General features: G+C 41.8%; 1 protein-coding gene across 1 annotated transcript; it reads left to right on the forward strand.

Moving 5' to 3' along the window:
* On the forward strand, positions 1-26,727 carry LOC139700300 (protein nubbin-like). Its single transcript, XM_071598940.1, is given in 11 exon segments — positions 1-40; positions 7,196-7,635; positions 19,324-19,581; positions 20,489-20,605; positions 21,101-21,211; positions 23,247-23,312; positions 23,315-23,334; positions 23,378-23,667; positions 23,829-24,201; positions 24,482-24,762; positions 26,516-26,727. Coding segments are annotated over 11 exon segments (2,124 nt in total). The 3' UTR covers positions 26,644-26,727.

A 26,727-nucleotide genomic window follows, 5' to 3' on the forward strand; every position in this document is an offset into this window, starting at 1 on the left:
ATGGATAGAGTGTGGCCGGACGGAGTAGCATTTTCACCAGGTAATTACGATTCAATTTCCTTTATTTTTAAGTTCAATACTATTTTACCTCTAATCGCTTCGATCAAGCCAACGGCAGCAAAGACTTAATGTCTCTCTCACGGAAATACGATAAACAGCCCCACCGCCAAACCACGTTTTATCTTCATTAAGGCGATTAGCCTTCCTAGGTGCAGGATTCCCGTTAAATTTCTCCATCCACCGGTTGCCGAAGTAAAATCAGCGTTTAATTTCCCTCCCCCCCCCCCCCCATGTCTTCGTACGTTGTACTGACGCTTAGGTTTTGCGGTTTTACAATTTTCACCATCACATTGGCCGCAGTCTTGGAAAAATCGGCTTAATTTCACGAAGAGGATTGACACGGGCAGCATTGATCGAGGAGCATTCGGGAAGGGATTTCGTACTTGTCTTACGGCTGGATGATTACCCTACTCCTCTTGTCGACTTTAGTTTCTCAAAACAGAAGACCAAAGAGTAACCCGTCTCACGAGCAGCTATTTTTCTCGGTAGTTTCGCCACTGATTTCGAACCGTGGGAACCATTGGATAAGGACGACTGCAATGGGAAGGAATCCTCGGTCAAGCTTCTCGTATCCGACGGAGGAAGGGAGCGTATTATATCCTTCCCTCTATCCTCCCCCCCCTTACCCTCTCAACTCTCTCCCCCCCCGCTACCCTCCAGCCCTCCACCAACAGCGCACTCTCGCTCAATCCCGCGACGATAAGCAATCCGCAATCTATTGTTGCCGCCAGTAGCGGAGAGATACATCTTCCGACTCGACTTCATCTAACGGCCGTGTGTTTTTTTCTCGGAAAAAATTGAAAAGGATGGGACGGGGATAGCAGGTAAGGTTGTGGGGGAGAGGGAGAAGAGGAGAGGGGGGGTAACCATTATTCGCATCTTGTAACGTTTGACATTTAGTCAAAGAGAGACTCTTCACTAACCCCGCCTCCCCACACCAACCCCGCACCGCATTCATCAGGTGGCGACATGAAACCTAGCAGAAAATAAATTCCTTTTGAGGAAATGAGTGAAAATAAAACGCTTTGCAGCATATAGCGCGCGTTCCTCTACATATCGAGTACGCGGACATACAAGCTTAAGCATTAAAGCCTTCGTCTACCAATGGCCTCTCTCGAATGATCTTTCCTTATTTCCCATTTAATTGTCGTTTTCAGTCAGTGGTGAGTCGTTCCCGGTCTTTGGAGAGATATGGATTCCTTGGGTATAGGAATGAGACGGGTTGGTCATTAGCGATGTCCATATTTTCTGGAATGTGAATCTCGATCGCGTTTAACATGGCTGCGCTGTCCAAGTATTATGAGATCTTTTTAAGCTGCACTTAAATAGGCCTATCGGTTCTCACTTTAGTGTCATTTATCAAGAGTATCCTCGTTAACGTTAGTGACACCTCTCCTGAGCACTTCTTCCGCCAGTAATTGAACCCTATTGATAGATCATCAGGGATATTAAACATTATTCTGATGATCACTGGCATGATTACAATTTGAAATCTTTTTAACTCAATTATAGTAACCGATAAAGGGATTTGGTTTTGACCGAATACATGTTCGGCAAAATGAATTTCAGTTTCATATTCACCGTCTGTTTAAAAATATTTAATGACAATAAATGGTTAAAATAAAAATGGATTTACTCACAGGCGCTGTACCTTCCGGAATAATACCGAGTTTTAAAAGAAAATGTTCTCGAATATCAATGGAAAATGATCATTGTGGATCTATAGGCTGTCATTAATGCAGAGGAAGTGCAGCCTTTTAGTGTGTTGGCATATCGTGACTCGCAAGCAAATGTAATAATTTATTCAACCTGCAGAAATTAGGGCAGAAAAAAATTATCTTTGTCAGTCTTCCTCAACATTTTTTTAATTTATTTCTCCTATTTAGGTCTTTAAAGCTCTCGTGTTGTATTATGTGTACTCTCAATTCATCCCTTCTTTGCTGCCACGTTTTCCAATGTTTCAGATGTTCTTTTACCTCCCGTAAAATCGCCCGACAGGTTGCCTTGTCTTCCCATTCTATCTTTTACTGTATTATTCACTCTTCGGTCGGCATGCATACTGAATAATAAACATTTGTGTTTATTCCCAGATACTCTTCTTATTTAGCATTGTTAATATGTCTACTGGATTTAAATTCAGAAATGAAAATAAATTCTAGATGTGAAATTGTTTGTAGAGAAATGGCTCAATTTACTGGTACACATTAGAGGAAAGATTCTAACGTTTGGCCTCTTCAATTGCTATTTCTGTCGACTGTCATGCATCCGACGACATACAGTGGGGAGTGAAAAATCGAGATAATTTCGAATGTATGACGTATTTCGTTGAATGTACTAACAATTTCGACTTGAAAATCTTTCCCTCGATCACAAGTGATTCAGCATCCGTCCACTGCAAGTCGCGTAGTAACGGTGCATGAAAGGGAGCGTGAAAGTCCCATTCGAAATGAAAATGAGTGGATGGTGAGAAATAAGAATGAATTGGGAATACTGGGATATTGGCGAATTTCAGAATTTTTAAGTAAACGGTAATGATTAAACCTTCCTCGTAAAATGTAGGCAATCTAGTCCATATAAGTTACCAATTTAAAGTAGAATTTTGACGGTCCATAGTCTCCTTATTTTAAGTACTAAGTACGGCTATAGCTCTATTCAATAAGCCATATTATTATCAATTAAGGCCCCTGGGTATTTTTTCGCCAGCTGGAACTTCCCAGGTAGTTATGTTCACTTGTAATCGCTTAGTGCACACTGTCCGGGATTGGTGCAGCCGCTCGGTCGGAGACTGTCTACCCATTAAGCTTCGCGTGGCACACGCTGTCAACTCCTTTGACGTCCGGTCGGGGCAATCGCCGAGTCTCGGCCGACCGGCAAAGTGGGCGCGGCGGCCGAAGGATGCGGAGAACTTGACTCCGACCTCGGGATGAACCGCGCCGAAAGATCGGCGAGACGAACCGGGAGGGCTGACCGAATGGCAAAATGCGACAATCCCCCGTGCACGAGAACAGTTTGTCCCTCCTAAAATAAATTAAAACGCTAAATGGAAATCGTGTGTCTCAAGAGAATTCACGCGGTTCCCTAAATGAAAATTCGTCTCAAGGGACGATGCTATAACGGCATCCGCGTTGCGCCATACTAGTCCACCGTGTCCTGTTATTCGATGGAAACCCTTTCCCATGTCTCGAGACCGTTTTCCTCCTCCCAACAGTTCCCGAAATCAACCTTAATCATGCATGCCCTTCCCCTCTTTAATTTCCTGGTATTTAGGTATTATCTACTGCTCCGCGATACAGAAAATCTAAAGACGGGTCCCACGTACAATCGCAATCGCGTTTTGTCACAATAACAGGCTCTCTGTCCCTCCTAGGATTACTCAAGTGCGGGGTCGTTAGTGCAGCGTTTTCTAACGTGCAGTGTAGATGGGTGGCACGGCTTATGCGCGTTTGCTCAACAAAAATCACCGTAGTACTGGAAATGACTCGATGGAAATGTTCATATCAACTTGTCTCCCTACGTTTCTTTGCGAAGCCATTCCCAAAAGTTTGACACCGATTTTCTGATAATCCTTTCTGTCCCTTCGACTTTTTGCGCGTGCACGAAATGATCTACCTGAATGTTTGGGCATGTTGAAGAGTTTGGTGACATGCGGTTTTTTTTTCATCGATGATATAAAGCTTGTGACAATTGTTAAAGATAATTCCATAACTTCGACCAATTGAAATTCATTTAGAGCCGTTAAGCCATCAACCAGCGAGAACTAACGCTCTCTACTTGAGAAATAAAAATTCCATTCCTCAGTAACTGCTCTTAGAGAACCATCTGGTAAATTGAAAAATCCGCAACTCGTTGTTTAAAAAATTTATTAGAGAGACCTCCTGTCGGCGAATATCCCCTTTGAACAAACGCTGACTTGTAACACCAACTTTCAAATAAGTTCAGTCTCGAGTTACAATCATTTAAGATGTCGTTAGGCCGCAATCCCATCTATTCTCGGATAAATGCCTCATTTGGAGACATTCAATTGTATAAGAAGGGCGAATCGTCCAACGGGCTCGTTTAGCAAAAGTGATGCAGGAGTTTTATATTCTACATTCCATGCTGGGTGGTGGATCGAGAGTCTCCAAATGCGGAACCACGAGCATCCAAGTGCTTTTGACGTGTTCTCCACATTTCCAACACGGCGCACGAATTGCGTGGGTGTCGCAAACTGAATAAATAGCACTTGTTGTAGGCATTTCAGCTGTAAAATCCTCGGCAAGTATGCCATGTTTTTACATCTCTAGATTCCAGTGGAAAAGAGGAGAGACCCCATGGGTCCCCCCCGCCCCTGAAGATTTCCGGTCGCCGTTTGAGAGCGCGCCGGAACATTCTCCCCGTAGGATTTCTTATGAGGATTCAAATGCAAATCGGGAAGCGGAGATTGGGGGGAACGGAGATGGGGACTGCCGTGAAGCGGTCCCTTTTGTCGCAACTTTTTTCACCCGATTATGTTTGAGGCGTAGGAATGCTTCGCATAGCAGGCGGGGAGGAGGCAGAGGAGGAAAAGGAAGACACTGGGAGGTGGCTCCCACCTCGTCCTTGAGGAAATTTGAATGGTTCGGAACTTTCGCGCAAAAAATAGGGCATAGGACATGAACGTGGGAAGAAGTAAAGTTTCGAATTTCATATGCTACCGCGGAAAAATGTGAGTTGTGAAAGCATTGCTCAAAACTATTCGCAAAGTTTTCTCATTGCCGAAAGTATCGCATTATTAACCAAAGTAAGTGTGGTGAGTAAGAAGCTAATTTATGGATGACTGAATTCGTTTTACCGCGCACCAAGTGTGCCAACCTTTCCGAGTTTTCGCTCCAAAGTTTTCGTACAAAGCAACATCAACAATCTTGAGAAGAAATAAAAAAAATATTGTGTGCACTCCCAAGTTTTCTAAATGATATTCGCAGTTTTGAATTTCAAACTTACATTTTTCGTTTTGTAATTCAATTTATTTTTCTTTCTCATCGTCAGAAATTTATTTTCGCCTAGTTTCATTGTCGAGTTGGAGAGCCGAACATAAATATTCTAAGGAACGTGAGTTATAATATAATATCAGAGCCACAGCGAGGGAAAGTTTCGTGAACTCCATGGAACAGAGTGACAATTAGCGGTAGTTCCACGTCACCGTGCACTAAAGTCATGCGGCATTGTCGTGGCAAAGGTTGTGATGAGAGAAATTCAGGTGCAAAACTTGCTTAACTCTGCACAGTCTAACTTAACGCAAAACTCCTCCTCCATAGTCCCAAGATGCCCCTTATGCGTCTTCTATTCCCCACACCCTCCCGACGGTCTCGGTCCCTCACACCACACCCTCTCCACACCCACTCCTAACCCCCGACGTCCCCCGAATTCTCTCACCCCCCCCTCCTCCTTCCCCGCCCCCCTCGGCCCTCATCTCATTTCCATCTCCATCGTGGTCGTTCCCTGACCCAAACACCATTGGTCACTCCACTCACCCCACCCCGCCCACGGATGCCATCGCCCTTCCTCCCCCACGCACAGCGAGAGGTGCCTTGATCAATAATTTATCAATAATCATTGGCTGATCCAATGCACACGCCTCCTGGGAACGAGGTATGCGGATGAGAGCAATCTATTCCTTTCCCGACCCCCTTTTTCCCTAGTCCGCCCCTGTAGCACATGTGCGCCCCTATAAAAACTCATCCATCCTTTTCTCGACCCACCCCCCTCTCTCTTCTCTGCCCCTTTCCACCCTCTCATTGAGATTCTCGGACCCCGCCACCGCCAACACCCCTCCCCACCCAAACCCCAAAAGTCTCCCTCTCATGCATATTCCAATCCTCGGCTCGCGCCCTCGCCACCGTGCGGCCACCCCTTGTGGCAGTTCGTCCTTTCTTCCTCTTTCCCAGACTGACCCTTGGCTTCCTTTCGGATAATACCCGTTCGCCGTGGGCGGTAGGAGAGCGTGGTTCGCTCGACAATTTTCAAAATTCACGCTCTTCAAATTTGAAGGGGGAGGGATGCTTCGGTTAAGTCCTCGTGCCGCATGGCTGGGGTGTTTTTTGGCAAGCCCACGATAAGTTTGATCGAAGGAAAATTTCCTAATCTCTAGTTTTTGGTAGCTTCATTTATTATTGTGGGAGGCTGAGAGTTCATGAAGAGGGCGGAGGTTTTTAATGCTAATATACTTGTACGTGATAGGATTTCTTCCCGCTAACAAGTTCACATACTTGTGGTAAATTACTACACCAGTTTTGCTAGACGCATAAATTGGTTTGCATTAATAGATCAATTCCTATTTATATTTCACAGCTATTTCCTTAAAAAATTCATTTCACAAAGTCATTTTCTTTGATTATTTTCCGCATTCTTTAAGTTTACTGGCCATACGTAGGTGCATGGCAGTGTGTTTTTCTTTTCGAAGTAATCGACTAAAAGAGCAAAGAGAACAGGAACCGTTTGGAAGTTATTATGAAGGGAATATGCCAGTAGGAAGAGAATATATGTATTTAGTTTAAGATATTAAGGGATAAAAGTATTATGTGGTAAGAGAATATATTATTTCCACAGTGATCATTCTTCATAGAAATAATATTTGGTGCTGGGCATCAGGCGAAACTGAATTGTGGGTTTATGGCGCTTGTTTCTAGAAACTTATCCTAAACTTTACCTACTCGCCAATCGACTGTTAATTACCATTTGTTACAGAATGGTAGTTTTTGAAATAGAATTCCACGAGCATGGAAAAAGCTAAATATTAGCAGCATCAAAAATTTCAATTTTGTTGCTTTTATAACGAATATTACATATTAATATAGTCATTGTCCATATTCCAATTTGTATAATATACCAACAACAAGAAGGTATCATTAAGTCACTGAACACATGTGAATATGTAAACTGATGCAGTGTCTAGTTTTTAAGTGATCATTCTTTCATCATCATTGGACACGCCTATTTTTTTTAGAAAATGCTAGCATATAGCATCAATTAAATGATAATGATCAACTTATTAATCAAATGCAATGATCCTTACTCTACGATGAATTCCACGTAGTTAGGAATGGATTAATATTATCCCAGTATTTATGTGTGTGAGTGCGTGCTAATACTCATTCCAATGTATCTTCGTCTCTTGTAGACCCTCTGGGGGTGAACGGCGGCGGCGTGGGCCCCGGGGCCCTGTTGGTGGCCCGCCTCGCCCGCGGAGACCACAGCGCGGGCGAGGACGACGAGGAGGAGGACGGCGGCGGTGGGGGCGGGCCAGGGGGAGTCGGAGTGGTGTCGGGTGCCGGGATGGCCGTGGTGCCCACGGAGCGGAGCCCGAGCAACGGCAGCAGCAGCAGCACGAGCGGGCGCAGCGTGGCGAGCAGCGTGGGCGGTGCGGGGGGCAGCGTGGCCTCGTCGCGCCACTCGTCGCACCACAGCCGCGCCTCCGCCGAGCACCCTTGCGGGGAGCGGTTACCCCTGCACCACGCGCACCACCACCATCACCACCCGCCCCACGACGATGAGGACTCGTTCGACTCCGGGGACGAGCGAGGGGACGAGTGTGGCGGGGGCAGCGGAGCCCTCAATCTGGTGAGTGTTTTGTTTTGTTCTTCGCTCCTTTGTTAGGTGCTGGATGGACTCCTTGAATCCGTCTATCCTGCTTTTAATGAAGGGATGAACGCGCTTTTTTTTCACTTAATGAAATCTTTCGATTGAAAAATACGTATTATTGACGTTACTTTCAGAGTTTTTAAGCATTTGAAAACGTCCGGACGGGTTTGTCGGTTGACTAACGAAATCGCCCGCTAACTCTAGGGTTCTGGGTTCGAGTGTGGGTTTTGTGTCACTCGGGTAGTTAGTCCCCTGATAAACCTGAATACAAGTTCGGAGTTACTTTTTACACTTCTATGGGCAGACGTGCCATCAGATGCGTCTGCGAAGGAAAAAAAGTCTTTAATACCCCGAAATACCCTTTGCCTCTTTTTACTAGGTAGTCCCTAGTATAATCTGTTACAAGAAGGGAATATAGGTCGTACTTTTACATGAGTAGATATCCCATCACACTATGTACATCCGATACCATTGCAGGGTTTGTACCAGAAATCCAAATGAGGCGAACGCATAGTTCAAGTTGGTCCATGGGTCCCCGCGGCGTTTTGATGCTCCAATAAAACTGCACGGTCTTCGGGTTTTCCTCGAAATTGCGTTGCCTATGTTTGGTTATAGTTTCTCGTTTTTTCTTTGTGTCGGATCTCCTACCTATGCGACTGTTCTAACTATCCACAAAATTGACCAGAATCTATGGTAGAAAGGGCAATTAAAAAATGTTAGGTGTTTCCGTTTTATTCCTCCCCTCTACTCTCCCTAATGTGACGCAAACTTTCCGATGCACACTTTAGTATTAACAAAATTTGCTGTCCAGGGGGGAACAGTTGAGTGGTGTAACGGTGTTACGCCGCATGCGCAAACCAAAGGAAACCAAATAACCACATCATTCCGTGCCCTATTCAGTGTTTTAAGCAGCATTGTCTCAATCCGAGGAAGACCAGACGGAAAGGGTTCACTCCTTGACAACTGGACCACGCCGTGAACACGCACTTGATCCTTATGAGTAAAATATATTCGGGTTTTCCGCGAAGGAAAAATAACGGTTAATAGAGGCCACTATGTAATGGAAGCTGAGAGATGTTTTGGGAATGGGGGAATGTGGGACGGGGGAGGGAGGGGAAGCCGGCCGGGAGTGGCCCGAGGGGGTGGAGAGGGATCGGTAGGGTGGAGGACTTGAAGAACCGCTGTCACGCAAGTATTCGCGTCTCATAGTCGATGCAAGACGATGGGGGGGGGGAGAGGGAGGGAACGAAGGGGGGAAGACTATAAACCTCTTCTTCTGTCTCTTTCGCTCTTGTCTCCGTCCCCCTTCCCCCTCCTTCCAACTCCCCACCCGCAACCTCTTCCTCATCTAAGGAGCTCACTTCTCGGAACGCACCTCCTTTCTTCCCTGGCCACCGCCCGCCGCGACGTCGTCCAGAGGTGAGCGAGGCCCGGTCGCGTTCGAGGGACGGTATGGGAAGGGAGGGCTTCGGCCAGTGAGGCTGCACAGCCCCTCGGTCTTGGAAGCCTCGGTGGTGTTCATTACGTTTGGTGAAAATCTAAGGGAAATGCATTCCATCAATCGGTCCATAGTTTTTAGTGTACGGTTTTTGGGGTAAAATATGTAATTATGCGAATTGCCAATACTTCGTATTAAGTGGATGATGTTTCGTGCGAGAGATTAGGCTGATTTCTGATCGACTTTCGTATTTTGAACGTTCTATCTATCGTTCGTTGTGGCTAGCAAATGTATTATTTATCTAGTGAGCGATAATTTTGTACACGTTAATATTAATCTGAAATGGAGTCTGTTCAAAATAAAATTTATTTGTACTTAGGATCCCCATCACCTAACCTGAAGTGTTTTTTCCATTGCTTCTGCAAAAATGATCTTATATATTTTTCACGTTTTAGTAGGTGATATTAGCTTTTATCTCACCTGTTTTTTTTAAATTAAATATGCAATTGCAGTCCTTATGTAATTTATTATTTTAAAATTTGAAGGCAGTAAACGGTGTAAAATTGTGTTAAATGCCTGTACATTAAATATTTCTCGATCATGAATTCGGAATGGTGAAGACCATTCATTTTATCGTAATGAATTTTTCGTTATGTCGTGAAAATAACTAAAATTTCAAAGCGTACTTGAATAAATAATTGCACCTTAGGCGCTTCTAATATTGCTACGCTACAAGGCCATGAAATAAATTCTTTAAATATGGTCTTTATTTCCGGTCGACTTTGGATATTAGCGAAAGTGTTGCTTTAAATCTACGTAGAAGAGGATTATTACCGTTTATATTCCCTATATTCGAAAATTATTGTGATTTTCCTTTTCCACTTAACAAACCTGGAACTTTTATTGCGATGGCGTAGCTATTCATAAGGAATGAATGAAAAGATTTCTTCAAGATAGTCATATTTAGTTGCAGAACGTCGGGTAAAAATCCTGTTTCCCAGTGACTTGCTGACAGAATCCTAAACGAATCGCGGCATGCGATCACAGTATCGAAATCTTTTGATGAAAAACCTCATCAGATGTCATTTTGTCGCAATCATCTCTCCCCGTTCACCCGAAGCAGCTCGCTCCTTCATATCTCCCTCCCCTCGAAGTTCTTGACATCCCCGCCCTATATCACGTGACGCGAAAATCCACGAAATATTTTGGTCGCCATCACGGCTGCGATTTTCGGCGAAGCTGGCTCCTTCCCCTCCTCTCTCTCCTCCCCCTCCCCCAATAACTCCCGCCCTCCACTCCCCTCCCCCTACCATGCATTCGCAAAACTCGCTTTCCGGACGCTTTTCCGACTTTTCCTTTTCGCATCTACTGCCTCCTCTCTCTCGCTCGCTTTGCTATATCCTCGTTTGGTGACTCCTTCCTCAACAACCCTCCCATCCCTCCTCTCAGTCTTTCGAGGCCCAGTAAGCACGTTATAAAAAATGTTAACGAATAAATTTTCATCGTATATTCTCCCTCCGCCTTCGGTGCCGTTCCGAAATGATCGCTCCCTCGATTCCGCGGACGTTTTTTCCTGCAGAAACGACAACTGTACACATGAAATCATCTTTGGTACATGTAGTTCATTATTGGCATTAGAATATACCTGTAAATGATATGTATTTTGGATGTTTAATTTCACGTCCAGGTTTCACATTAGTTAATTATGAATACGTTATTATTATCCGATTACCTAATTCAACTGGAAAGCGTGGAGAAAAAACAATGATATGTTGGAATTTTCTGGAAGAGTAATGAACCAGCTGGTTAGCATTGAAGACATTGATTAATCAACGCTAGTGCTGCTGCAGTAAGTCTGTTAATTCATTAACGAAATATCGTAATGCAATTGTGAGTAGATTCCTCGTCTCTGCAATGGCGTCTACTGAACGTTACAAATTTTTCGTCATCTTAATTCATAAACACAGTAGATCATTTAATTTGGTTCGTCGCAAATGCCCATATTAATCTTTAAGTGTTCGTTTCAATCGATGCATTATTTCAAGGCTTCTTTCCCCCCTTCAAGCACTCTGATTTTTGTAAATCTCCAATCTTCTGACGTTTCAATGCAGTCTTTCGTCAATATTTATCAATCACCCGAATCCCAATCACTGCGTGACATTTCTGTACTCATCGATAGGCTATTCACCGCTCGCACACCTCACAACACCCATGCAATCCACTGAACCGTACACCGTACGACATGCGGCTCAATTCCATCGCGACGGTTCCACGAAAGCGCATTCCCATTTCTCCGGAAATAGCGGTGCAGTCGCAAAACATGACCAGGCGCCACTCCTGACCTGTCATTCGAAACCGTCCCTCGGTTCCTCTTTAAGAGAACTCGGCAAAGACAAAACGAGAAAGAACTGCTCTCTTCCTTTAAGTCTTCTGGGAACGGTGTGTGGTGACCCTCTTGACCCAGAAAGCGAAGTCCCTTCCTCCGCACTCCCTCCTCCCTCTCGCCGTTCTCCAAATTCCGCCGCCCCCCCCCCCGCTTCGTAACTCCTCCTACCAAATCACTCCCCCGAAAAAGTCAGAGTGCATCGTCTTCTCATCTTCCTGCTCGTATCTCAACGCCCTCTCATCTCCCAGGTCCATGGCCACGCTGCTCCCACGTGATGGTGTAGAGCTCGGTTCGGTCAATGATAATTTTGCATTCAGGAAGGAAGAACAAATGTTGCGAGGGTTTGGTATGAAGGGCGAGCTTTTCATTTTTTCTAATCTCCGTAGTCTCCAGTCCCGCTGATGACCGAAGCCAAAAATTTCCCTCCTCCGGGGTAAATTTCCCCTTTGCGGAGTGACTGCTACTCGTAAAGCGAGGGAAAGTTGGAAATAAAAGTGAGTTCTGAGATTATCTTAATGATCTCGTCAAAGAACTCATTATTGAGACGATGATTCCAAAATGCTTTCCGGCGTACGCTTTCACAAAAAATAAAGACGCATTTGATCATGCACTATTGTGTGCTGTAGGTACTATACAAAAATAATGTGATTGTTCGGTTAGAGAATTACTGCCAGGGCTAAAAAAATTAGAGAATCGGTGTGTCTGATTTCCATTCTAAACTTTCACCTCCGCTGAAATATTTATTCGGGGTAAACATAAATTTTTGACTAGAGTAAACTTGGAAAGCCTTAAGATTACGTAAATAAAAATATTGTGGCAATCTTAGTTTGAAATGCCAAAATATTCGATCCGAGGGCAGAAATCGTAGTGAGCAGGTATGTAAGGATTTATTCGTCTAGTGCTTCCTAAATCAGAAGTGCTATAATGGTAATCGCAGGAGTGTTTACCGGTACTTTTAAGCGTTTGGCATGTACGATCCGATAACCGTAAAATCTCATATTGCAACTTGCAATCGTGTTTCCAAATTAGATATCCCCGGATACATTTTCAGCGCCACACCACATTATTTATTTGCCAGCATATTTATGCCAGCACCCTTAATTTCTTTTTACATTCGAGCGATGGGAATGGCACGAGACATTTTTTTTATTTCTGTCTTTTTATCCACTCAGTCGTATTTCCCTCATTTGCTTAGTATTGATACTGTCTGATTGATCAATAATATGCTTCCATGCACGAAACTTGTTCATTTTATCAATTTATTTTTGTTCTAGCGTCAAAGCAACCAAGTTGGTGGAGTTTCGTGCAGTAAATATTGCTAATTGAACTGTAAGAATTACCATGGTGAGGATGCAAATAGGTCATCAAATGGTGCAATTTGAACCAAAATAGGAGAAATTCATTTAATCGATCCAACTGCCGCGTGTGTACTTTGAAGGAAGAAAATGGCCAGCCATCGCACGTAGGCTGCCTCTGTTGTCATTCGTTTGATTCGAAAGAAGAGGTCTCCGAGCCAACTTACCCACCTACTGCCGTTCGGATTGAAACGGAGAGGCTCTTTTCCCTCAGCGGTTTTTGTATGCTAAATAGAGTCGCACGCCCTTCTTCATGGGGGGGGGGGGGGCATTAAAGTGTATTTTCTCGGAGTACGTGCGACGCCAGACTTGATTCTCGGCAGCGGCGGAATAAAATCGGGAGGGCAGTTCTCAACGCTCGCTTCAAAAGGGCATCTCCCTCCCTCCCCCATAAACGGGCGCTATTCTCTCTCCCCATTCTCTTACCCTCCTCCCGGTCCCTCGATTCCTTGTATTTTTTTCCCCCTCTCGACCCCCCCCCCCCCCACGCCTTCTCCGTCACCTCCCGAGACAGCATCTCAGTCTTCTACGCCTGACCGCGTATAGTGACCGCCGGAGTGAAATGGAACCCGGTGAACTGCTCCCGAATGCAAAGGACCTACCTCCCTCCCTCTCCCCTCCCACGCCGATTCCCCTTCACCCCCACCCCACCACAGGTTCCCCTTTCCCATTCGCCCCCCCGACCCTCAGGGGTCATCCATCTTAAACACACACACCTCTCTCACGCTCCTCCGCTGCCACCCCCGGTCGCCCACAGCTACCACTTCTCGGCCGCTTTTCTACCCACCTACTCCCCCTGCCTCTTCCACCCCTGCCGCCACCCCGAAAACTTCCTCCTACCCCTCCCGCGACCCCCCACGGAAGCAATCTCCCTGCCATCCCGTCCACTCCCAGAGTGCATTACCCTACGCCAACAGAGGGGCGGGGAGGAGGGTAGGGAAGGCGATATCCCCCCCTCCTCCCCCCGACCACTCGTGGAAGGATGAGCCCTGACCAACTCTCCCGTGGAATGATGCTGTGGGGATAGGGGAAGTTGAAACTATGGGATGGTGTCCTCTCCAGCGTCTAAAATGTCTTTCCAGAGGTATCTCGTGTGAATACGACCCCGATCGCCCCCTCCCCAAGCGTCCTTGCTTTGTTTCGTCGCTAACTGGAGCACTTGGGCGTGTTGTTTAATGGCAATCGAGTTTTTTTTTAAGTTGTGGGGAAATTCACAATTTGAATGATCTATTGAGAAAATCAGAATGTTAGATAGGAAGGCCAACGACGAAATTTTATGTCTATGTTCGGAGAGAGAGAGAAAGTTCTAAGTTCAATCCGATAATGCTGTTTGAAAGAGGACATATTTCAATTATTCATTAATTTTCGTTCAGTGCATTCTACCTAATTGAAGGTAGATTTCGGACGGTCCCTAGCGACTATTTACTATTAATTATTGCGAGAGCTTCCCATTTCTTTGCCCTACACTATCTTTTCCTTCATTTCTTTATAACCGTTGCATGCCTTCATGCTGTTTAAGATACCTACCCTCTTCCATCTTCGTAACTGCTCTGTTAACATTCTTACTTCCATCAGGAACTTCGGCATCCCACTGCCTTTCAATATTTCCTCCATCCACTTTCTCTGGCTAATTTTCAGATTTCATCCGGCAACTTCTTCTATTTGCCCTCCCTATTTAAAACCTCAGGGTATGTCTTTCTCTCTGTCCAGCGTATTTTCTCTATTCTCGGCCACACCCGCATTTCAAAAGCCACCAAAATCTACGCTTATCCCTTTGCCTCAAAGACCACATCTCTCGTCCATAACCCACTACGCTCCATATTAAAATCTTTGCTGGTATTTTTTCACATCTTAACTCCTGGGCACCCATGATCAATTCTCTTCTTTTTGCAAATGCCTCTTGCGGTGTTGTTTTTCATGAGAATACTGATTCAGTGCTGATTTTAGGCATGCACTTAATTCCTATATGCCTTTTTCTCCAATTTTTGGCGCCCTTTATGTTTCATTGGATTCTTTTGAGCTAGCCTGCCTAAATGACCCAATTCATAAAGAAACATCTCTTATGCTCTACATATTCATTTTCTTCCTTTGTAATCATATATAACTAATGCAAGAACCTTCAAGCTCGTCCGCCGAGTACGCACAATCTCATATGCCATCGCAGGAAAGTGTAATAAAATATAATATTTTAAATTAATAAATAATATCAAGACTTCGGGAATCCTAATTGATAAAATGTATTTTTCTTTAACCTCAGCTTCAGTACGCGACGTTATGAGAATAGTCCTGTCCACAAACTTTCCTTGAAGTCAGTCAGCACGAAATCGTTTCACTCGTAGTTTTATTGTGTTTTAATGATGTCGCTAAGTTTGCCGGTGTGGTTTTAAAATCAGTTTAATCAATTTGATAATTATGTGTCCATGGCATTCCCTTAATTTGCACTTCCGCAAAAAATATTTCCAATCGGAACCGTTAGCTTCTCAATCTTGAGAATATTTAGCTTGCTTTTGCTGTGAATAGATGCGCACGTTTCCGCTGATAACATGTTCACGGTGGGTCCACTCGACTGTCTTGATCGGCCGTGATCCAGTCGTAATGCTCGCCTCACATCCTCCACACCTAATGCCACTCTCTCCCTAATGCACGCACTCATCACCGCCCTGCCCTCACGCGAATGTCATCTTCCCCCGTCCCGTCTCCTCCCCTCCTCGCCCTCCGCCAGAATCCATTCGCTCCGGCGGCGATCGTCCAGAACGATTCTCCGCCGCTTGTGTGCGCGCGCTCGAAAAATCCTTGACATTCTCTTTGGAAAGTCACCTTTTGAGATTTCTGTTCCAATTCCATCGAGTAGACCATTCAAGTGACACGCTTTGCTCAAAAATTGCATGCATAAAAAGACTCTCGAAAGGAAAAGTGTTGAGCATAATATGAAAATTACTAGGAGTAGCGAAGCGGAACGTTCAGCGTTTTTAATTCCCGGCGGTCGGTGTTTGTCCGATACGTCCATCTGTATAAAATGTCAGCATTTCGTGTGTAAAATATCAAAGTATTCGGAAAATGGAGACCTTTCATGCGTGAATTCTGACTCAAATTCCAATGTCCTTGTTATGTAGTCGACTTAGGTAAATGTCGAATGTATTGACAAAAACGGCTCAGGTGGAAGGAACTGTTGCGTTAAATCTGGATTGATTAAATTTCGTCAAATGTAAAATACCGAGAGTATTATGAACTCTCCGATGTTTTTCACATGAGTCATTCAATGTTTTGGAACTTATATTTTTATTTTATTATATTTTATTTTCTTCCAATTATTCCTTTTCATAAATATGTCCGATGAAGTTAGACTGCGTTGGAAAAATCAACTATGCTTAAACTGGCACTAATAACAATGTTGACGAGCCTAAACAATCACGACAAAAACGAGTGCTAATGGTAATATTATAGAGCTGTGGAATTACACCTTTTTTGCCAAAGTATCTGAATGACCCCGAGAGTAGAATGCTATCCCAGGATCGAAAATTTTCCTTCTTCCGTTCATTAAAAAAAAAACAAATTTCTTTGGTCTGTACCCAGTTTATAAGTACAATCCCGAGGTTTCTGATTTTGGCTGTCGATATCAACTTGAAGCGGCCATGTAAGGAATTGCAAATATAGTATATGTTCTCATCGAAGCCTTTAAGGTCAATATACACTCGTTTAAAGAGTTTTTGTTCCGTGCTGTTTTGTGGCGGCATAGTCAAGTTTTCTCCAACTCGTATTTGGCATTGAATTTATTTACAGTGAAGATCTCGAGGGAAAAATCGAATCCATCCCCCCCTACCCTGTCGTTCACATTGTACCCATCCGATGCGGGGAAGGACAAACCTTGTGATCCACAGAAATATTTTCGACTAATTAATTTGAAAAGAAAAGCAAGTCCCAACGCGGCCCTGGAGTTTTTGCCAGTCTGAGGAATGCTACGGTGCGCGCGCCCTCTCCCGGAGACGTCCTTTTGATGTCGCGCCGTCCTCCAAGCGTCCTCCCCCCCCCCCCACGCCCCCATGACCATGCACGTATCTCCTACAGAATTCCTTTCCCATTCATCTTCGCCATTTCCCTCCGAAACCGACCCACAAAGTAACCTTCTGTCTGAAAAGAAACCAGCGCTGTCTTGATCCCGAAAACACAGTGACGCTTGCTCAACATTAGCATTACAATTCTTCCTAAAATCATTCTCCATTAGTCCCAGAATGGCAATCATGGGACTTCACGCAGTGTCCACTTCAGGGGACCTTGGACTCCAGGGGCTAAGAGGCCCCCTAGAGGACACTGCGTAGGATTACGCGAGATTTCTCATGGAAGAGTTAAAATACTCCTGCAATCCAAGTTTTAGACTTGCCTGGAAAACTTTCCACTGCTACTCTCCATTCAAATAGGTTCTTATTTCGCGTGCCAACCAAATCCCGAAACTCAAAACTGTCGCGAATTCTCCTAACTTCTATATTGACTGAAAATAGTGGAGGCTGGAAAGGAAAAAATAATTTAATGGTATACCCACCCACCTGCGGCGCAATGCATCAGCAAAATCTTCAAAAGTATTTCTTTCGGTGTGTGGGTTAATCAAGGCATATGAAACTGTTTCCTTCCATTAGACCTTTTTTTCCTCGGGCAATATTCTCTCCCAGACAATGATTGCAAGTGAGTCCTTTGCCGTGAATAGCGGTGTTTCTCCTGGGAGTATTATTATCCTGACCCTACCATAGAGTTGGAATACACACTCGTTGCTAAATGCAGAAACGCACCTTTGCCGTTGTTAGCAAGGACCATAGTAAGGTACCACGTATTTCTCTTGACTCCATAGATTCCGAGTGAATTATGTCATTAATGCGTTGATGACCAAACTGTGTAAATGAATTTAAATTGTCCTTGGAAATTTGAAGGTAAACGCTAGATAAATTTTCAAAATCGCAAGTTCATCTTCCTCTCGGTGTAGGTAGTCCTTTTGCGAACGAAGTAAAACCCAGTACTGTCGGCTCGGCCTCGACCTGTGCTCCCTTGAATCATCGGGAAAAAATAAAACGAGAGTAATAATATTATTCTGTCAAAATCCAATTTTCTATTCCCAATATATCAATGAGTTCTCGTATTTACTTTCCAATTATTTTCATTCTTTCCTGATTCACCTTTGCAAATGCATGGCATCTGAATTACCGATGAGATGATTCATTTCATTTACATTAATGAATGGGCGTACCAGTTGTTTTAGATGCGAATCAATTTTCTTTTCATTAGAACCTGACCAGTTGCCTGCAGTTGATGGGCACCTCGCCGTTGGGATATTATCTTGCATGTTGGTGCTCAAAGCTCCGATTTTGAATTCCCCTTGGGTATCTCACGTGGAGGTGGATTCGATTTAAATGCTCCACATTTGATCCTTCCCATTTCGGTCTTCCCTTTGACCGCGTCTCCTGTTCCTCCTTTGTATTCATGGTATTCCCTCATCTCTGTCTTTCCCTTTCCTCGGTCACACACACACGCACTGGCGCGCTTTCAACTTCTGCACAGAGAGAGGAGTTGATATCTCCCCGCAGTCCCTATTTGATGAATAACTCTGAAATCAAGCACCAACCTCTGAGATTATGCAGAGTATGCATTTAGCTAAGGATCTCAGGGCCGGTTACTCGTGATAAATTGGGAACTTGAGACTCGGGATAGATTGCCGTAACGTCCTCGTCTGCCAAACCAGAGGCCGCGGGTTCAATTCCTGCCTGGGTGGTTTTTCTAGGGCTTGGGTGTATGTAATTGTCAAATTGTAATATCAATGTACAAAGTCCGATGTAAAGGTTTAAGTGCTATTTCGGACTAATGCAAAATAAATAAAAATAAAAAACTCTTTGCAGCAGAGGGCATTTATACTCGCAAATTTCATTGAGGAAATGGCACAGTCCAACTTTTAAACCCCAGGAGTCAAAGCCAAGATCTAAGGATTACTAGACGTAATCAGATTTGACTCAGTCAGCATGATTTTATCATTTATAAAATGCAATAGATAGGCAGATGAAATTTAGTATTTCACTGTCAGTATTTTGACCATGCCCCATGAATAAATTTTATTTGCCTAATAATGTAGGTTCATTGTATACAAATTCGTTTTCATTACATTAATTGAATGTTTTCCAAATAAGCATCTGGAATTTCTATGACAGTGCTAACATTTCGAAATATTTGCATAATTTCACTCACACTTGTTGAAGCTAATCCAGCATGGCATGTAAACCCAATCCATTGATTCCACCGATTGGCTTGATTGTATTTTATTGCATAAATGTTCATGGAACCTTGTAGGAAAACCAAGCCAAACATCATTAGACTTGCATGAATTATTATTAGCCAAATTGAAAACTTGATGGGTAATTAATCATGCAGGTGATATTTTGAACTTCCATTAGAAAAAAGTCAGCCATGTCTAGAAGTTAATTGTTGATTTCTCTCTCGTTAAATATGAGCAGGTGACAGACATCTCCCAAAGGCACTCCACATCCACTGCCACCAACGGCACGGCATCTACCTCACCAGGGAGTAGTGTCACGTCGCCCTCTTTAGCGCCGAATGCACCCAATGGACAGCTCAATAGCAGCGGAGGAGGGAGCAGCACAACTAGCAGCGGGAGCAGCACGAGCCACAGCCGAGAATCAGCGAGTACAGCCGCTGCTAGTGTGCAAGCTGCCCTCGCAGCCATCCAGGCTGGCCACCTCTCCCTCAACCAGGTATGGACAAACTAAGAACCATTAAAATTTTGACATAATATTTTCAACTTACTGGAAGTTAACACTTAGTGTGAAGTCTCTTGTGATCCAAGAGTATGAGTACCTGCATGCATTCCTGAATGAATAAACTATGTATTTTTTCATGTTAAATTTTACTGGGCTACTATTGATTTCAACTCATGGGCAATATCATCAGGTTTATGATGATACCTGAAGACATTGTTTATGTCCTGAAACCAGTAGTAGTTTAATAAAGTTTAGCGTGAAAAGATATAAAGGGTAATTATTCAGTGATTTTGAATTTTCACCAAATAGAGCCTGAAAAAAATGTATTCAGCTGCATGCATTTTCAATCAAGTTATTCATTATAATATCCTGAAGAATTACATACAATGGTTTACTACTGTCATTGGTGAAAAACAAAGGCATATGCATGCCAAATGGGAGGGTATATATTTATTTCATGATAGTATTTATTTATTTATGATTGGAAGAACTGGTGTTTATTTTAAGCAATTCTTCTAGCTATCGACAATCACCAACATACAGTGCCCTACATCACTGCATGCTCTGTATACTTTCATTATATTAGAAAAATCTATTTTCTTTAATTTCTTTTATTAATTTGGACTAAAAAGAAATTTTACTGAAGATTCAACCAATAAAATGATATGGAATAGATGTGACCGTGGGATGAATAGCAAGCATTTTGTACACCTGGAAAAACTGAAAGGTCATGCAAGAAGCATTCAGGGCTTTGAATGTCCCCATCTGTTTTACAGGTTATATTTCCAGCCATAAAATTTTAGCGACAGTTATTTTTGGCAGACATGTAAAATGCAAACTTGCTCCTTTGTGTATAAAGAGAAATACAGTCTGTGTACATATACTCAATTTGTCCTTTCAGTTGATGAGCCTGGGTGCACAAGGGCAGCAGATCCTAATCCAAAACCACTTGGCAGCAGCAGCTGCTGGACAAATCCCTGTGCACAATCTCTCTGGTCTCAGTCCTCAGGACATTCAGGTGCGTAAATTAGCATGTTTTTGAACAAAATAAGTTAAATCCTGCCACCATGCATACCAATATTTTCCTTCTGGATCATCAATATTTTCCTTCTGGGACTGGCATCATAATACCTTTTTAAATCCAATTTTTATTCAATATGGAATTTACTTAATGCGGGAATTACAAATAAGTCTGACTTTATGAGCGATTAAGACTACTTATTAATAAATATTAGAATTCTAACCATAGTAACATTGTCTTACAGTCATTAAGAAATGAGCAAGCAAGCAATTTAATGGGTTTTGAACTTGCAATTATAAAACTGAATTTTGACTTCATTCAGTAGTTAAAGAGAGACTTCAGTTTGATGAGATATTTCAAAGCATGGTCTTAATCGCATAACATATGAATGCTTCCATCATTAAGTATGCATCCTTAATGATCTGCGGATATTACTGTTATTTATTCTTTCATACATATATACTTATTATTAAAAATTCATTTTTGATCCAGGCTCTGCAGCAGCACCAACAACTTCAGCAGCAGCTGCAGCAATTTGTTTTATTTCAACCTGGGGCAAGTGCACAGCTACCTGCTCAAGCACAGCTCTTCCTTCAGAATCAGGTGCATATTATTTAAATTATAACCAATAATACAAGATAGTGGTGACTGATATAATAGAGCTCAAGATTCTTGAAGCTATGAGGCCCCTAATAGCTGAATTATATTCTCATTACTCAAATGAAGGAAAATCTTCATCCCTGTTGACAAGTTTCTGCTCAATTGGTGACCGTTGGTTTTCAATAAATCACTCAAATATTATGATGGAAAATGCTCATTAGTTTTGCAACACTGAAAGTTTACTGGTGTGTGAAGCAACCTGTTTTGAGCCATAATGATTCTGTTTTGATGAACTATAATAATAACTACAGTGTGAGTGATAGTGACATTTGGCCACTGTAATGACTTTAGTCTTTAGACCCTTGCCTTTCTCTTCATGCTTCCATCAAAAACTTCACTTTCCCTTAAAAAACTCCTATCCCATTTATGGAAGTGTCAGGAACTTTCATTTGATCTATCTCCAGACGATAAGTCAGTGCATAATATGTTCTTGTTAATAATGGAGTGTTCTATCTTTAGACCAAATGTCAAATATTGATCAATTTATCAATCAGTAAAGTCAGGTGAAGTGGGTTGATCACATGTTATTTGTCATCTCGGGTATCAGAGATGTGGAGATTTTCCAAACAAAATTTTCCATTTATGGCTAATTATTTTAATATCAATCATAATCCTGAATAATCTTGATCAATATTCCCTGGGCACATAGTAGATACCTACCCACAATTTTTTTATTCCTGGTGGCAATGTAAATTAACAGAAAATTTTGTATTTTCAACAGGTTCAAGTAGTCAATTGCCAATTTCCCATTTGATATGATTGAATTTTGCAAACCATATATGTTGTACGTATTAATTACAGTAAATGAAATTGGTTTCAAAAAAAGTGATGGGAAATATTTGGACTTATCCTCTGCAACATGTTGATATAAAATTACCAAGCTTAACTGTAACATGGCCTTTGTTAGAGTTATAAGAGGCTTTTGTCCATGTAAATTATAAAAACCATATATTTCAATTTGAAATGTAGGGACTTGTGCTTGATTTTCTAGCATTAGCAGTTTTGCCACTTAAAGATCTGTTTTTAACCTATGATTTGGCAATTAACTTTAGCAACTTAATTTCTTGAGAGAACCTGCTGTAAAAGTATGATAATGAACATGTAGACCCTTCCAAAGTGTAATTCAGAGACATTTTCAGGGCTTAATGCAACAGAGAATTTCTCGGCAAAATCTACAATCACGAGGCGTTGTAGTATCACAGACACATGATCAGGCAGTCCAGGTAATGAAGGACTGCTCTCTTGCTCCCTCTAATGTATTTTTAAAAATTGCATTAAATATCATTTCAATACCCTTTATGTTTATGAACATATGATTTATAAACTTAACAAGAGAATGCATGTTACATTGCATTAAATTTATTTATCATAAAAAAATGCATTTTAATATTTATTTTTGGAATGACCTTTTTTCCTCTTAGAGCTAGTTTTAAAATAATTCCAACATATATTTAATTTAAGCATGAAACTGAATTAAAGGATTTAGATATTCTATTACAAGTACATTCATTCAGTTGTAGCTTGTATGTATATGTGAAGTCTAAATTTACAATCATCACTTTTGAACTTTTCAAATCATGAAATTTTTCATCATCATATAATTGATCATATTTCTTTGCTTATGCTAAATGAGAAGCATGCAATTTATTGTTTTTCTTTGATTGATATCTCCATACTCCAACATCAGTGTAACCTAGTAATAGGTAATGTTTACCAAACCATATTTACGTTCTGTTTCCAAAAGTTTTCCTGCAAATTATTGTGCCATGTAACGCCATGCAGTGCCCATAACTAGGCCCTACATGATTTTGAAAATATGCATTTACAAATACAAAGTTAACTGAAATATTTATTGGTGGTATCATCTATCTTGAATTCACCTCAATGTCACAAAGCATCGGTATTGTAAGGATAGAATCATACATTTTAACTATTATAATATACAAATTTCTTATAATACCAACTATTATTTGTCTAGGTACAGCAGGCAGTTGCCCAGGCAGCACAGCAATTGCAACAACTACAGAAGCAGCAGCCACTGCAAAGCACGCAAACACATTCCCATGGCAACCACCATGGGAGCCAACAGCAAGCCCAAACACCTCCCAGTCACCTTTCCCACCACCACCATCACCACCACAATCATCACCATCCCAGCAACCACCACCACCACAACTCACAGAACATACACCACAACCACCACAGTCACCATCAACACCTTGGGCACCAGCATCAGTCCCCCCTAAGTGCCGGCCAGCAGCAGCAGAATCAACAAACTTCAACTCCTCACATCAAAGGCTCTCAGTCTAGACTCTTAGAGCCCCCACCAGAGGAGACCACAGATTTGGAGGAATTGGAGCAGTTTGCCAAAACATTTAAGCAGAGAAGAATAAAGCTGGGTGAGTGTCCTCATCTACCAATTAGTGAGTTCTGTAGTACACATTTAAAAGAGAATTTAGGAGTTAAGTTGCTCTGAGATTGCTAGTTAAATTCATGTTGTGGTTGTTTACCCGTCAAAATAACAATATACCAATTAATGTTTAATCATTTTTCATTCTAGGTTTCACTCAGGGAGATGTAGGCTTGGCAATGGGAAAACTGTATGGAAATGACTTCTCCCAAACTACGATCTCAAGGTTTGAAGCCCTAAATCTGTCTTTCAAGAACATGTGCAAACTGAAGCCCTTGCTTCAAAAATGGTTGGAGGATGCGGACAACTCTTTAAACAATCCAAACTCTCTAACCAATCCCTTGACAACACCTGAAGCGATTGGAAGGCGTCGTAAGAAACGCACTTCCATCGAAACAAGTGTAAGGGTAGCTTTGGAGAAGTCATTTGTGCAGAATCCAAAGCCCACTTCAGAAGAAATAGCACTCCTAGCAGAGACACTTTCAATGGAGAAAGAAGTTGTAAGAGTTTGGTTTTGCAACAGGTAAGAAAAGAGCAATTTGCATTTGTTGATATGGCTATATTCGTAGACTCCTTGATGTGGCTTAAAAGGCCTTAGGATTAGCCTAAGCTACACTAAGTAGTCTCAATTATGTGGCTGCATATCTGTTTACTGGAGTAAAATATAATTTCTTCAGTTTGATAGTGATGAATTAAATGAGCACATTTCATGGAAAATGGTCGATTCGAATATATGGGCCATTATTCCTCTCCTGTTATTTTTATGATCTTTCTTGACCCAAAATCTAATTCTTCCATTTTAGGAGGCAAAAGGAGAAACGCATAAACCCCCCTGCCACAGGGATGGGCAGTCCTACTCCAATATGCTCTTCTGGAGGTGCTACTCCAGGCTTATATGCAGCTGCAGCGGCAGCCGCTGCTTCCATGGCATCTATGACTCCCCAAAACTCACTTGGCACCATGGCAACACCATTATCTCCAGCAATGGGAGCTCCATTAGCCCTAGTGACAACAGGCCACCATTCATACAGTGCATCTACTGGTCCCCCTTCCATTCCCAATCATTCTCAGCAGGCGATCAAAAGTGAGTGAACACAAAATGTCCTTTCTCATTTGGACAGGAGTGAACTCAATCTAAGCAAGTTTTGTCTACACTAAGAAAAGTTCCTTTTATTCCTTCAGTGTGGCATCCTCTTTTATGTTTGCGGCCTAACCCTAAGGCCATGGGATAAAGGCAGACAATTGATTCAACTTTCTATTTGTTAACATGTGCAATGATAGTGCTTAAACTCAGTTCATTTTTTTATGTTTGTGAAGAAATTATCAGCTGTGACTGTTCGGTTTGACAGTTATGTGAAACCAAAGTTTTGTAAATGTAAATTCATAGTTCCTTGTGCTGGAAGTTGATTAGTCAAGGATAAAATAATTCTCAACATTTGTAAGTACTGCCAGCTATTCGATTACAGATTCAAAGAACCAAATATAAGTGATTTAACAATTGACTAGTTAGTCAGTGGTTTATTTCAAGATATGCTCTCCAAGGTTATCATTCCTTTTTCCAAAGTGGGCATATGATATTTAACATGTGTGAGTGAATATATTGAACTCATTACCACACTTGAATGGTAGATATTTCTCAACATTTTCCTTTAATGAAGTCGAGAACAGTATTGATGAATGTTGCTTTTAAACATCTCAAATAGTATGCAGAGGAGGCAGACTTCTTTCATCATTTTAAATCATCAGCGTAAACTTGAAAGACAAATTTTACTAAGACAATAGGTGATGAAGGGAAATGTCTAGTATGTGCTTTCAAAGGTCCTTGTCTTCAATGGCATCCAGTTTTTTATGTGGTGTTGTTTATTAATCAAGTCAAGCTCAAAACTAAGAGCTTATGTGATAACTGTAAAAGGAGATGAAAAGACAGTTACAGTTTGTGATTATCGGTAGCATAATTGGTTTCACTTAACATAGAAATCAAAGGGTGATTTGTAATATATTTTTATTCAACTGAAACTATTTTAAGTGAAACCTAAAACACACTAACTAAAAGTCATTGTATTATATAAATATATATATATGATTATAAGGACAACTTTTTGCTACATATTGGTGTTGTAAAATACTGTTGTTTTCCTATAAATCTTAGGACACTAAGGGTGTTGTATATAGGTGTATATATTATCTATTTGTGAGATGAAAAATATCATGGATACTAATTACTTTATTTGTTAAGAGTGAAAATAATTCAAATGAGCTTGAGGTTCATGGACTATTTTCATTATTTATTTGCCTGTCAATCAATGAATTTGGCATCAGCTGCTGATTTTGATTTAGTTTCATATTACTAAATTTTGAGGTCATCTTATCCAAAATCATTTCCAAAAAATAACATTTATATTATCACAGTAGAAATTGCAAGATATTGTTTGGTGTATCAAAGTACCATAGTCTTATAAATTATAGTTCGTTTCTCTGGCCACTGCAGTGCATAAAACTAATTCACTCAAAAATGTTTGGGCTTTTTCCTCATATTTGACCTCATTTGAACTGCTTATACATATTCATGAACCTTTAGGTATTAAAAATAATGCGAAATTGTCATTATGTTCTTACTTTTTCTGAATACGCAGTATAACAATTTACTCTGCTGCATTTTGCAATATCATTGTTTTAAATATTCATTTACAATTTGCCTTCTCCCTTAAATTAAGTTGATTAATTAAATGAATCTGGTTGGCTGTTGCTCATATTTCTTAAATTCAGAATTTAATATTAACAATTCACTTATGAAGAGAAGAATAAAATAGTTGAGATTGCCCATTTTATCATGGCAGTTGCAAAGCAGGACCTATGGAGATGGGATGAATCCATTCATGAAACACAACCAGCTTTCCCGGAGGTTGTGTTAACCAGCAGACAAGAGCTCCTCAAAGTTAAGTTTCCTCAACAACCATCTCATTAAGTTTACCATCCACGATACATACTTATCCTGCCCCTTATCCTTACCCCTCATGGATCACTGTTTGCCATGAGTAAATGGACAACC

Source organism: Hetaerina americana, unplaced genomic scaffold (genome assembly GCF_022747635.1).
Source record: "Hetaerina americana unplaced genomic scaffold, ioHetAmer1.1.p SCAF_10, whole genome shotgun sequence".
Taxonomy (NCBI): Eukaryota; Metazoa; Arthropoda; class Insecta; order Odonata; family Calopterygidae; genus Hetaerina; species Hetaerina americana.